The sequence below is a fragment of the Muscardinus avellanarius genome (assembly GCF_963383645.1).
Source record: "Muscardinus avellanarius genome assembly, chromosome: 13".
In the NCBI taxonomy this organism is placed as follows: domain Eukaryota; kingdom Metazoa; phylum Chordata; class Mammalia; order Rodentia; family Gliridae; genus Muscardinus; species Muscardinus avellanarius.
The window spans coordinates 2,454,003-2,467,732 of NC_137799.1; the positions used below are offsets into that span (position 1 = coordinate 2,454,003).

The window sequence follows — 13,730 nt, forward strand, 5'->3', positions numbered from 1 at the left end:
TCACACGTCGGTGCTGACGCTGCGGCTCCGGGAAAAGGCCTCACGCATGGCGGACAGGCGGTTGGGGTTGAGCGCCTGCAGGCCCCCGAAGCCCCCGGGAGGCAGCTCCACGTCCTCCTGGCTAATGCTTCTGTAGGCCACACGCCCGCCGCCGTTGCGCACGCCCTCGTCGTCGTCCTCCTCTGGCTCTTGCAGGAAGAAGGTGGGCGGCTCGTAGTGCGAGCAGCTGCGGCAGAGGGCACGGGCCTGCGGGGACTTCTGGCTGAAGGAGGTCGTGGTGGCTGGGCAGAGCGCCGGCCCGTTGGTCAGCACCAGGTTGCAGTTGGAGTGCAGTGGTGGCAGGTGCGAGTGGACCGCGAAGTCGGGCTCCTCCTCGTCCTCCTCGGACTCGTCCTTCTTACAGCAGTAATACTGTGGGAGAGGGCCCGTGACCCTTGCTGCACCTCACCCCAGCAGGCGGGCGAGGGGCCCCCAGATGGCGGCATGGTCCTGCTCAGATGCCCTGCCAGCTTAGCTACTGCCCGTCTTGCAGTAATCTGCTCCCCTCATCCACGGAGCGCCCTGAGACGGGTGGGGAAGAGGCACAGGGAGGGGCCGGCAGCCGGAAAGCCGTCTGGGCGCAGCGTCTGGTCACGGGTGCTGGGCTGCGTCTCCTGGCTCTGTGCCTCAAGCAGGTGGGGGTCTCCAGCACACAGGGAGGGGGGGAGGAAGGCATCTCTCGCTGGGCAGGTGTGTGCCAGTGGCTATGCCCCTCACCCACTCTGAGCCTCAGCTTTGGTCCTGGGGGAAGGGAGCAGCTAGCTGCCATCACAGCCCACAGGTGGAGTCCTGCCCAGGGCGGCCCGCCGAACACCCTTTCTGAGAGCTGGCCGTTTCCCATTCGCTCCCTCTGTGGGGACCCCCCTGCGCCACCCCCCGGGGGGGTACCTGGAGCCGACAGTAGCACAGAACTGCGATGATGCAGAGCAGAATCACAGTCGCCAAGATGCCCCCGGTGATGACCACGGTCCCGGCTGTCATCCGCCCACTTCTCCATCAACAGCCTGCAACACACACCGCCAGCTGTGCAGCGGCGCCCAGAGGAGATCCAGGCCCCGCCAAGCCCAGGCAGCCTCTGTCCCACTGCTCCCAGCTTCAGTTCCCCCGTCCATAAGAGGTGGCGCTAATAGCGTGGGGTTTTGTGACGCCTTCCCCCAGCACGTCTTCCGGCGCTCAGCACGGCGCCCTCTCAGCGCCTTCACGCCCGGCCCCGCACATGCACACCACTTACATGCCTAATGCGGCCAAGCTCAAGGTGCTGTCGGAACCCACTCTCCCGCTCTGCACTGGACACAATCAGACCTGTTTCTTCCCAACTCATTATTTTCCCTCCTGTAACATCATTTCTGACTCTAGTCTACGTTTAACCCAACCAATCCCTTTTCTTTTAAATATTCAGTTGAGTTAACTGTGGTGGCGCACACTTGTAATCCCAGCATTCGGGAGGCTGAGACCAGAGGATCGTGGTTCATATAGTCAGCCTCAGCTACTTAGTGAGGCCCTCTGCAACTCAGTGAAGCCTTGTTTCAAAATAAAGAATAAAAAATAGGGCTGGGGTGTAGCTTGGAGGTAAAATGTCCCTGGGTTCCATCCCCAGTACTGTAAAGTAAATAAATAAATAAATATTCAGTTGTGGCAAAATGCACAAAACACAAAATTTACCCTCTTTGCCACGTTTAAGTGTACAGTTCGCCGGGCATGGTGGCGCATGCTTGTAATCCCCGCGCTTGGGAAGCGGAGACACGAGGATCGCGCAGGTTCAAAGCCAGCCGCGCAGGTTTAAAAGACCCTGTTTCCAAATTAAAAAATTAAAATATTAAAAAATATATATATGTCTGGGAGTGTAGCCTGGAGGTAGAAGGGCTTCCAGGAACCCCAGTACCACCAAAAACAACAACAACAACAAAAAAAAAAACTGTACAGTTTGGTGCCAATAAGAGGATCCACTCTCCAAAAATATTTTTTTATCTCACAAAACTGAAAAACAATTCCTTTTTGATATTCAGGTTTTTCACAATTAAATAAATAATTTTAGTGACATTGTAGGTAAGTGTTAGGAGCCACTGTTCCAATGACCCTTTTAGGATACATTCTGTGTGTGTGTGTGTGTGTGTGTGTGTGTGTGTGTGTGTGTGTGTCTGTGTGTGTCTGTGAGTCTGTGACTGGGGATTGGACCCAGGCATTCTACACCCTCAGCCCTATTTTATTTTTTATTTTGAAGTAGGATCTTACTAGGTTGATGAGTCTCACTCCTTGCTGAGGCTGTCCTTGAACCTGAGATCTTCCTGTCTCAGCCTCCCAAGTACTGGGATTACAGGCGTGCGCGCCCACACCCAGTTTGTGATGCCTCTTTAGGGATGTATAGCCAAAACGTGGTTCTAAAGTTGCTATCTTAGGGTGGTTCCCCCCCAACTCCATATGGGGGTTTGTTTTTTAATTAAAAAAATAATTTAATTTTGCTTTTCAATTACAAAAAGCCATTTGACCTCAAGGCCCAAAGCTGAATGCCAGGGGCATCCGGAGAGTCCTGCCTCCACTCCTGCCCACTCCTGCCTTCAGAGGTAACCATTTTACTTAGCTCTGGGTTTAGTCTGCTGTGGCTTCTTTCCAAACACAGGAAAAACATACATTTCCCTTCCCTTTTAGGAGAACATGGCTTAATGTATGTGGCTTCTGCACGTTTCTTAGTTTTTCGCAGTAGTCTGTCCCAACAGGCGAGGACAGGGTCCTGGGGGGCACGCGGAGCTCCGCCAGCCCCGCGGCGGTACAGCACACACCCACCGTTTCCCATTCTTTAAGCAGTTTCAGAAATGCGTGAGGAAGAGTGTGGTGGTGCACACGTTTCTCGTTTCTCGAGGTTTTGGTAAACCTGCCAAAGACTGGCTGGAACTGGGGCCGGTTAATCTTCTTCCAGGAATGTGTGAGGATAACTGACAGACTGATTTTGGTTCTGAGACTCAAGGCCTGGGGCGCAGGGGCGGCATCGAGGTGTCCCCAGATGCTATAGCCAGGCCTCAGACGGCCGAGCAGCCCGGCGGGGACAGGCGGGGGGCGCTTAGACCTGTGCTGGCTGCTGGGAGTTGGAGGCAAAGCTGGGACTGGAACCCAGACCCTCGACTGACAGACAGGCAGGCAGGCAGGCAGACAGACAGACAGACGGGAAGACAGGTCTAGACAGATCCAAATCAGCCAGATGGGTCACAGACAGACACACAGGCAGCTCCAAATACAGACAGACTGAGATGCAGACAGACCCAAGGCAGCAAGGTGCACCATCAGACAGACGGAAGGACGGAGAGCCTGGACCCAGCGTTCCTGGGCACTCTGCCCGGCAGATCCAGGCCGTGTCGGCCTCAGGTGGCTGGCCCTGTGGGGTGCAGGATCGGGGCGTGAGTGTGCACAGAGGCACAGGCAGTGGCCTTACCCTTTCCTGGGCCTGTAGAAGGGACTCAGGGGAGTCCCTCCATGGTCGGAGCAGCCTATGGAGGACAGGGCAGGGGACTGAAGCCCAGAGCCAGGCTGGGGCTCCCCAGGAGGTAGCCAGGCCTGGGGCCCACCCAGGGAGAGACTAGTTCCCGTGCGGTATTCAGGCAAAATGGCCCCCTGGAAGCTGAGGCCGCAACTCCAGGGACACAGGCCCCACTATGCGGGGAGCCCAGGGAAGCGCGGAGTCCACCCCGGCCCATCACCCTATCTGGTCCTAGCCAGGCAGGCCTCCTCTGCAGGCCATGGGTGGCCACTGCCTGGAGGGAGAGGTAACCTTCCCAGGCCTCAGCACAGCCTGACGAGGGGCAAGAACTGGCCAGGGCACGATCTGCTGCCCCGCTCTCCACTGCTGAGTCCCGCCCCACGGTACCCTGTGGGGTGCATCTTTAGAGTGCTGCCAGCTTTGCCCAGGTCCTCCTGTGTCCCGCCCCTGCGCCGATGGGCTGCAGGTCCATCTTGCCCTGGCTGCTGTCCGCTGGCCACGGCTTTCTGGGGTAGGGCGGACATGTGACCGGGGATGGGGAGACTGACCTGAGACTCGGGCGGGTCCCTGCTGGTCCCCTGTTGGAGCACAGCAGTCAAGCAGCAGGCAGGGCTGGCATCTTGGGGGCTCAGGGAAAAGGGAAGAGACACAGACGTGGAGACCTGGGCCCCCAAGATGCCAGCCCTGCCTGCTGCTTGACTGCTGTGCTCCAACAGGGGACCCTCCTCTGCAACATAGGGGACATGGAGGGTGCTGTGAGCGGGCTCGTGAGCCGTTAGATGGTGTGCCTCCCTGGGTCTGAGTCCTTCCTCAGGCCCCGGGGGACTTGGCCACGCCCCAGGTCTGAGATAATCCTCACTCCTCAGGCCCTCGGGGCCCGGGCTGTCTCCTCGGGGCCTGGGGCCTGTCCAGCAGCAAGCCTGCCTGGCGGCCCGAGGGGAAGGGTGCTGGCTCAGGCCTGGTGCCCAGGGCTGTCAGCAGCCGCCACTCTAACACCCGGCCCATCCAGCTGGAGCGCCTCTGCCTCCGCCTCGCTCTGCAGATACACGCACGCCCGAAACGGGCGCCAGGTCCCTGGGCCAGGCCGGACACAGACGCACAGGCCGCTGGCAGCTTCCTCCGCGCCTGGGCCGGATGTATCCACAGTTAACTCCCAACAGCCCTGAGCCATGAGCCCCTTCCTCCTGCTTCTCCCTGCTCCTGACCTGACGTGAGCCACCCTCTGGTGCCCTTCCCAGAGACCCATGCTGCCATCAAAGCCCAGCCTGTGCCTTCCTCCTCCAGGAAGCCTTCCAGGGCCTTACCACACATCACAGAACCTCAAAAAGCCAGTGCTGGCGGAGAGGGGTCACACCCTACCCCTTCATCTGACACAAGAGGACCATGGGCCAGAGACCTGCCTTCCACCTCTCCACATCCTGGGGTCCTCGCTAAGCACCCCTTCCAGATCAATCTTCTAGGCAGAGCCAGGTGTACCCCCCCGGGGCATAAGCTAGAGGGGCCGCGTCCTGCCCGAGACATCCAACGGGTTGAGGCTATCCTGCTGTCTGAGCTCTGTGACCCTGGGTCAGAAGGCTCTCCCTGGGCCTCAGTTTCCTTTTCTATAACACAAGGGTCCTGCCTCTCCACAGTGCTTGTTTGCCTTCCCAACGAGCCCTGCTGGGGCATCCACGTTCAGACACAAGACACGTAAACCAGGGTGGAAGGAAAGGGCCGCAGGCCCTCTGAGTCATGCTTGTCTGGGTTACGCAGCACCCAGCACTGGTTCTGAGACAACTAATCCTCGGGCTGAGAGGACAGGGCGGGCTTCAGGGCTTGGGCTGGAGAAGAGCCTGAATGGGGAAAGACTAAGAGGGCTTCCTGGAGGAGGAGGCGGCGGCTTCTGAGCCAGTCCTGGAAGGACCGCTGTCTAGACTGGGCCGGGAGAGGAAGGAAAGGGCCTGTGGGTGCCCGGACCAGTGCAGGCCGACTCAGAGCGACAGCCTGGGAGGGGCCGTGTGCAGCCCAGCAGCCTGCTGCCAGCCAGTACGATTTGGTGAGAATCTCACTGAATTGTTAATCTGCCCCCTGGGACCATAAACGGGTTTAAAGCTTTATAAACAACTCTGCTTCCCATTCCCACCCCCGGTTTCTACCAGGGCTGTGAGATGGGCTGCTCCCTGTGCCCCCCACTGGAGTCTGGTGGGGGGGGGAGGGATAGGCAGGGGCCTGGCCGGCGACTGTCCCCTTCCGACAGCCAAGTCTCGTCTGGGTGGCTGCTCTCACAAGCCCTCCTTGTCTCCAGCACAGAGGACCAAATGGTTTGGAGCTGGGGCGGGGGCCCGGGCAGGAAGCACCTGGCGGCATTACCAGACGCCACAGGCCTCCACCTGCCACCCCACGGAGCCCCAGCCCACCCTCCCGCGGCGGGGCCTGTGCATAGCCCCGCTCTCCACACCCGTGCCTCACCTCCACTCCGGTTTCCCCTCACCCGCCTTGCTGCGCCCCCACCTCTCATCCTGCTTAAAGCCTCGAGGTCCCACCCCAGCCCCCACCCCCGCAGAGCTTCACTAGACCTGCCTGCCTCGCCCTCCGGGGGACCGGTGTTCCCGCAAAGCCGAGAAGCCAAGTCCGAAGCCCAGCGCTGGCCAGCCGGACCCGCTCACTCCTGTAGCTCGAGGGCTTCCATCTCCCCACCCCGAGCCAGAGTCGGCCTGGTGAATGGGCAGCTGCCCCGGCCGCGGCAGTCGGGCTGAGCGGGGCCTGGCACCTGTTGGTGTGACCAGCTGCCTTTCCTTCCAAGCAAGGGCACTACCGCTCATTTCCAGATGGGGAAACTGAGGCCAGGGCAGAGAAGGCTGGTTTTGGGGAGCAGGGCAGAGTTGGGTTGGGAACCCAACGTCGTGTCAAGGGCCATGGGGACTCTGAAAGCCTTCTCTCTACAAACACATCTGTCTGGTTACAAAAGCACTTCCGCTACCTGGAGGCCCCAGGGCCTCATTGTCCGCGAGCAGCAGCGGTCCTCAGAGTTCCCGTCTAGACCTCCTCCACATTTGTTCCTAATTTCATGCTCTGCGGGCTCCCAGATTCCTGCGTCGGGTAATAAATAGACGGGGGCGTGCTCAGCAAGGCTGTGCTGCCCCTGTTGGTCTTGGGGATATTATCCAGAGCTGGCGGGGGGGGGGGGGACTGGCGGGAGGACGGGCAGGAGAGCCGTTCCCAGCAGCACCTGGGGCATCTCCTGTCTCCCCCAAGGGCTGGCCTCAGCCCAGATCAGCCCCCAGCCTGCACTCTGCATGCTGGGGCTCCCAGGGGCTCGCAGCTATGGACCCAGAGACGCATGCAGCCCAGCCGGGGACTAGGGCAGCCAGGACCAGGTAGGGGTTGGGAGGATGGTCTTTAGGAACCCAGCAGACACCATGTGCTTGCTGGCTTGGTGGCCTGGACTCCCGGGCGGGCCCCCAGAAAAGGTACAGGGACCTGGGTGCTCCTGTGGTCACTCACAGGACATCACTGATGTGTGGAAGCTCTCCCAGATCCCTGCTAAAAAGCCTGGGGCCAGCCTGGGTGCAGACAAGCCCAGAACAGGGCCACAGCGAGCCCGGGGCACAAGGAAGCGAATACATCCTGTCTGGAGCCTTTGAGCCCAGGACAGTGGCGGGAATGTCCATGTTGAAGCCGCAGAGCCCGGGATGGGGCGGGAGGGAGGCCGGGTAAGGCGCGAGGGCAGTGGGGCACCTTCGGCACCTTCAGGGTGGATAGGAGCAACAGCGGCACTGGCAGGCCACGCGGGCTCGCTGGGCCTCCTGGGCCGCGCGCGTCTGATGCTTTGCTCTCATTCCTCCCAATGGCTCCCCTGGGGCCGATGACTTTCCCTGGTGGCGGAGTGAACAGCTGTGACAGAAGGAAAGCTGCCACCAGGGGGAAGGAGCTCTGGTGCATCTCCTTGCAAAGAGCCCGGCTCCCTGCTCCTAGGGAATTAACGAGGCCTTCGCCAAGCAAGCAGACAGCCCCGTCCACAGCTTCCCTGTCCTGTGTCCCAGGAGCTCATGGCCCAGCCCTGTCTGAGGCCACCCGAGGACCAGCCCAGGGGCCCGAGGCCAGAGAGCCGGAGCCACGGCCGTCCCAGGGAGCTGGCCCAGCTCGGTGCTGGGAGGGAGCGTGGTGGACGCTGTGGACGGGAGGACAGGAGCCAGAGCAGACACCAGGGCCACAGGAGGCCCCACAGAAAACAGCAAACGGCAGGAAGCCAGCGTCTGTCCCACCTGGGCTCGCAGCTGGGGCCCATCTCATGCCTCCCGGCGGAGAGAGTAGACACCTCCACCCTTCAGGTCAGACAGCAGCAGAGGAGCAGAGGCCCTGCGGGCGTGGGGCACTTGGGCAGCCCCCCGGGCCTTCTGAAGAATGGCCACCACCCCCCACAGGCACCGCTGGAGCCTTGGCTGCACATTTTTGGGGCCTCAGTCCCTCACCCCGAGAGTCAGCATGCCTCTAAAGCCAGTTTCTGCCTATCCAGCAAACACACTACCCCAACAGTGGCTTCTAAGTCCTTCCCTGGGTCTCCTCTGGGAGCCCTGAGTAGAGGGGATGAAGGGGAGGACAGAGGAGGGATGGAGGGGAGGGAGGACGGAGAGGAGAGGACAGGTGGGGGTGTGAGCCTAGGGGAGCAGGAGATCCCCCAGGACCCCCGCTGCTATAGGGCTGGCAGGGGCTGCTGAGAAGCCCCTCCGCATGCTGAGCGGCGAGGATGGGCGGTGGGGACCGGTCACGCCCAGGCAGTGGACGGGGGTGGTGGGGCACGGTGATTAGCCTCAAGCTGATTTCTTACCCTTCCCCTGTCCCCAGGTCCTGCCTGTAGGTGGGAGGGGCTCACCTCCTCCCCTAGCCTCCCTAAGCCCCTAAACCCAATCAATGAAGGCGAAGGTCGGCCTTTCCACCTCGCTGTGGTCCTCCGGCCACCAGGGGTCAGCACAACGCAGGGTAGGGTCTGTGCCCTGTACCCTCACCTCCCAGCCGGCCAGCGTCCGGGGCAGGTGTGGGGAGAGAGCTTCCCCATTCAAGTACCTTCCCGGGCCACCATTTCCCCATCTAGCAGTGTGTCCAGAGATAGGGAGGGGCTTGGAGGCCCAGGCGGGTCCCCTCGAAGCTGCAGGGTCGGGCTGCCTCTCTTCCACCTTAAAAACAGCAGTGGGTAAAGCCGGGCATGGTGGCACACACCTGTACTTCCAGTACTTGGGAGGCCGAGACAGGAGATTCGCAGGCTTGCAGCCAGGCTCAGCTACTTAGTGAGCCCCTCTGCAACTTAGTGAGCCCCTGTTTCAAAATAAAGAATAAAAAATAGGGGTTGGGATATAGCTCGGAAGTAGAATGCCCCTGGGTTCAATCTCCAGTAACACAAATAAATAATAATAATAGTAATAATAATAATAGTAATAGTAATAATAATAATAATGTGCAGAAGCTGAATTTTTAAAACCTTTTCTGCTGCTGAATTTAAGTGGGTTCTTTTTTTTTTAATTTTTAATTTCCTCTTCCAAGAACTGATCGCAGCCCCTAGGCCCAGCTTGGGGCCCGCAACGTGCACAGGAGGACTGGCAGGCTGGGACTCGCTAGGGCCCTCTCTGCGCATGGACATCAAGCACACCTCCGGGTACAGGCATTTCGGTTGACCCTGGCAGGGAGTATCCACAGGCTCAGTGGAGGAAACTGAGGCAGGAAAGGGAGGAAGCATGGCCGGGACTGATCCTAGGCCCTTGCCCACTGTGGCTCAGCCCCAAATTCATGTTCTACGTTGAGCAGAGCCCTGGTTGGCTCTGGGGCAGGCAGAGAGAAGCTCAGGGACTTAGTAGGACATGCCTAACCCGGCATGGCCGGAGGCCCCGGCTGCTCCCGCTGTCTTGGCCCTACAGCTCCTAGACAGCCAAGGCCCCGCTCTGGGGCTGGGGTGAGGCAGTGGGCCTGAGCAGGGTGGCCGCCCTCTGCAAAGCCTGGCCATCACCCTGGCCCGAGGGGGACACAGTGATGTGCGGCGCCCACAGCCTGCTCTCAGCCACCCGATTCCCGCTGCAGCCCCCGCCCCCGGCCATGCCCACTCTGCAGAGCCCGGGCCCAGCTGCCTGCTCTCCCCTCCCCTCCGCACCTATTGAGGAGGAGGAGGTGGGGATACTAGGTGCGTTAGGGCAGAGAACCCAGGAGCAGAAAGGGTTGAGAGAAACCATCTAAAAAAGGAGCAAACACGGGGGAATTTAAAAAGATACAGGGATGACAATGACCAAGCAAAGAAACGTTGGCCCTTTTTGTGGGCTGGATTCAGGACCCGGTGCCACTAGCCAGCTAGGTAGCCATTCAATCTGGGATTGAAATGGGACCGTAGACATCGGGTCCCCAGGATCCTGACCCGACAAATCACAGAGGAAGAGGCTGCAGAGCCACAGGGTAGGATAAAAGCTCCCCTCCCGACCTCTCAGGGCCCCTCCCCTCGGGGGGAGGAGCGTTTCTGTCTTTTCTATCTTCCCTTGGCTTAAAATAAACGTTTGTACCCCTGCACCATGATCTGTGGACTTCATTCTTCCAATTTCTCAAGATCAAGAACCAACTTTGAAGCTGGGCGTGGTGGGCACGCTTGTAATCCCAACTTCCAGGAGGCTGAGACCGGAGGATATTTGTTCGCGGACAGCCTCAGCTACTTAGTGAGGCCCTCCGCAACTCAGTGAGACCCTGTTTCAAAAGAAAGAACAAAAAATAGGGCAGGGGGTGTAGCTTGGAGGTCAAATGCCCCTGGGTTCCATCTACAGACCCCCCCCCCCAAAAAAAAAAGAATCCATTTGAGGAGAACATCTACCTTAACCGCCTACTCTGTGTCTCGTGCTGGTCAGATCACAGCAAGCCAGGCAGGACCTGTCTGATTGTGTGGGTGACAACCTGCTCTCATCTTCTCCTTGGGTTTGGGTGGCCCTGGCAACTGGGCCAGCAGGAGACGCCCCCATCCCAGCATCTCCACACCGAGACACTCTGTCTAGACTTCCTTTTCAGCGACCCACCTCCTCCGAGGCATCTCCAGTCCGTCCCCAGGATCTCTGCCACACAGCTCGGAACATCTGAGGCCCAGAGCTCCAAGAGGCCCTGATTCCTGCTCACCGTGTCCTTCAGCGCCCTCGGTGATCCCTAGACACTCCGTGTCCTCCCAGGCATCCAATCCCAGCAAGCCTCCCGCTTTCCTAGATAGCTCTGAGTCCGGGACAGGCCCCCGCAATCCACGCCCCTGGACAGCCTGACGCCATGTCCTCTCGTGACTGTGGCCTGGGTCTCCTCATCTCTCTAGACACCTCCTGCCTTTCTGAGCATTACGACGTGCTGGCTGTGTGCCAAGCAGGGCCCCTGGGAGCAGAGCTGACAGGCAGGGAGGACACACGCCCTGGTCCAGCCCTTACGCACTGCCATGATCTCCTGGTGCTGGTGGCCTCGACGGAGCCCACAGACCCCTGCTCACCTCGCCCCTCAGGGCTCCCAGTGCTTCTAAACACACTGGGACGACGCTGCCCCCTGGCCTCCCAACCACCAACTTGGTATTTTCCTGACTCTGGGCTGTCACCAGCGCCAGTCTCTGGGCCCTGAGCGTCCCTCCTGCTCTGCAGATTGAGATCCTGGCCATCTGTTGGCATGCCCCTCGAGTGACACTTCCATCATCCTGGCCCATCTCCCTCTTCTGGGATTTAGCAGCACCCACCATCCGCACCCTATACCTGGCATATTTCACATTTAATTTTTGTGGCACCGGGGTTGAACCCCAGGGCATTCTACCTCTGAGCAACACCTCCATATCTTAGTTTTTATTTTGAAACAGAGTCTTGCTAGGTTGCTGGGGGTCTCTGTGTTGCTGAGGCTGTTCTCAAATCCACAATCCTCTTGTCTCAGCCAGGGATTACAGGTGTGTGCCACCTCACCCAGCTCAGAGCTGGCATCTGTGACCTGTCAGCAATCAGCATTGGCTCCTTGAGCCTGTTATGTTTCAAAATAAATATAAAACATAGGGCTGGAGGTGTAGCTCCGAGGTAGAACACCCCTGAGTTCAATTCCAGTAACACAAAACAAAAAAAATCACACACACACACACACACACACACACACACACACACACACACACTAAGAAAGCAAAAACCCTCAAAAGCAAGAATTCCCCACTGACTTTAGTGCGTCCCAGAACAGAGCTCACAGATACGTATGGAAATGCAAGACTACCCAGCACCCAACAAGGTAAAATCCACGTCTGGCATCTAGTACGAAGTCACCTCTTACACAAAGAGGCAGGAAAATGTGGTGCTCAGTGAAAAGTCGATCATGAGCCGGGCGTGGTGGCGCACGCTTGTCATCTCAGCTTGGGAGGCTGAGACAAGAGGATCACAGGTTCGCGGCCAGCCTCAGCTACTTAGTGAGACCCTCTGCAATTTAGTGAGACTGTTTCAAAATAAAAAATAGGGCTGGGGGTGTATCTTGGAGGTAGAATGCCCCTGGGTTCCATTCCCAGTACCGCAAAAAAAAAAAAAAGAAAAAAAGAAAACAAAAAGAAAAAGAAAAAAGAAAGAAAAAAAGAAAAGAAGAGAAAAAAAAAAACATCATGAAAACTAACCAGAAATGGCAAAGATGAAGGAATAAAGAGACACAGGGCATTAAACAGTTTCTTCCTACAGTCCACACATCCACACATCAGAACACTAGGGGAAACTGAGTCTGTGAGCTCGAGATTAGGGCACTATTCCAAGAACCACACAAACTTGCAGAGACGGAAACCCAGCCATGTTAAACAGAAGCAAAGCACAGGTGGCCAACGTCAGGTTAGACGCCACGGAGGAAAGGCCAGGACACTGGCGGACGGTGCCAGGAGGCAATAAAACTGAAAGAGACGGAACAGCCCCAAACAAGTGGTGCCCTGTGCCACGCGGAAAACCCCAGGTGGCTGGTAGACATGGAACTGGGGTCCCTGGGAAGAGGATCACAAGAAATATTGGCTGGAAGTGAGGCGTGGTGTTGCACGCCTGTAATCTCAGCAGTTGGGAGGTTGAGCCAGGAGGATCACAGGTTCAAGGCCAGTCTCAGCAACTTAGAGAGACCCCCCCCCGGGGGGGTGTAGCTTGGAGATAGAATGTCGCTGGGTTCAAAACCAGTAGAGATGGATAGATAGATAGATGATAGATAGATAGGAATATTAGCTGGAAAAGTTGCAAATCAAATGATAGCTATAAACCCCAAATTTCACAACCACAAACACAAGAAAAGTGAAATAACAGCAAGGAAGATTACAATGAAATATTTTAAACCAATGGGAAAAAAAAACTAAAAAAAGAAGAAGACGAGGGCACAAAGGGAAGCCATGGTGGGGACAGCCCGCCTTGGGGGCACTGCGCTGGTTGGAGACGGGGGCTAGCCGTCTGATGCCCTCAGGGGAGGAGAGAGGTGACCTGGATTTTCCATCAGGAAGCCCAGCTTTCCTGGAGAGTGGCTGTGAGGGCCCCTCGGGAGGGCAGGGTCCGCTCAGCGGGGCATCCTGGCGTGGCCCGGTCGCTGGCAGCTTCTTCTTCCCTCCCTGGGTCTGGGAGGTGTCAGGAAGCTGGGCAGGCGACAGCACACTGTCGGGACCTTCTCGGCTTCCTCGGAACCTTCAGGCCTCATGGAACCCAGCTTCATGGCCTCCCCGGGCACTCTGTGGTCCTGGGGAGCATCCTGCTGCCCTGGGGGGCCCAGCGTGAGGGCCAGTGGCTGCACAGGGGTTCCCCAGGATGGGGGCCCTGCATGGTGGACCCAGGCCCTGAGGGCGAGCGTAGAGCATAAAAGCCAAAGAGAAACCATAGAATATTAAAAACACACACACACACACACACACACACACAAACACAAAAACCACGCTTTTCGAAGCCAGCCTCAGCTACTTAGTGAGGCTCTCGGCAACTTAGTGAGACCCTGTTTGCAAATAAAGTATAAAATAGGTCGGGGAGTGTAGCCCGGAGGTAGAAAGCCCCTCGTTCCACACTCAGTACCACCATAAAGAAAAACAAAACTTAAAACCACATATATTTTAGCGGTTCACAAGGCCACGGGCAGTTTCCATGACTACGGCGTATTCTGTGATGAGATGAGGGGGTGGGCCCCGCTTAGCCCCACCTGGACCATTTCCGCCAGGAGCAGGGAGGGAGGGAGGGACGGGTGGATGGGTGCAGCTGCCTCCTGCTCTCCCTGGGCTGATCTCACC

The 13,730-nt window shown here is 58.2% G+C and overlaps 1 protein-coding gene across 1 annotated transcript; it reads right to left on the reverse strand.

Moving 5' to 3' along the window:
- Positions 1–1,020, reverse strand: FAM163B (family with sequence similarity 163 member B; the record flags this gene model as incomplete). The annotated part of the gene is made up of 2 exons (XM_080708433.1): positions 1–411; positions 928–1,020. 2 exons carry the CDS (start codon positions 1,018–1,020, stop codon positions 1–3), a joined length of 504 nt encoding a protein of 167 aa, XP_080564559.1.
- Between the last annotated feature and the right edge of the window lie 12,710 nt (positions 1,021–13,730).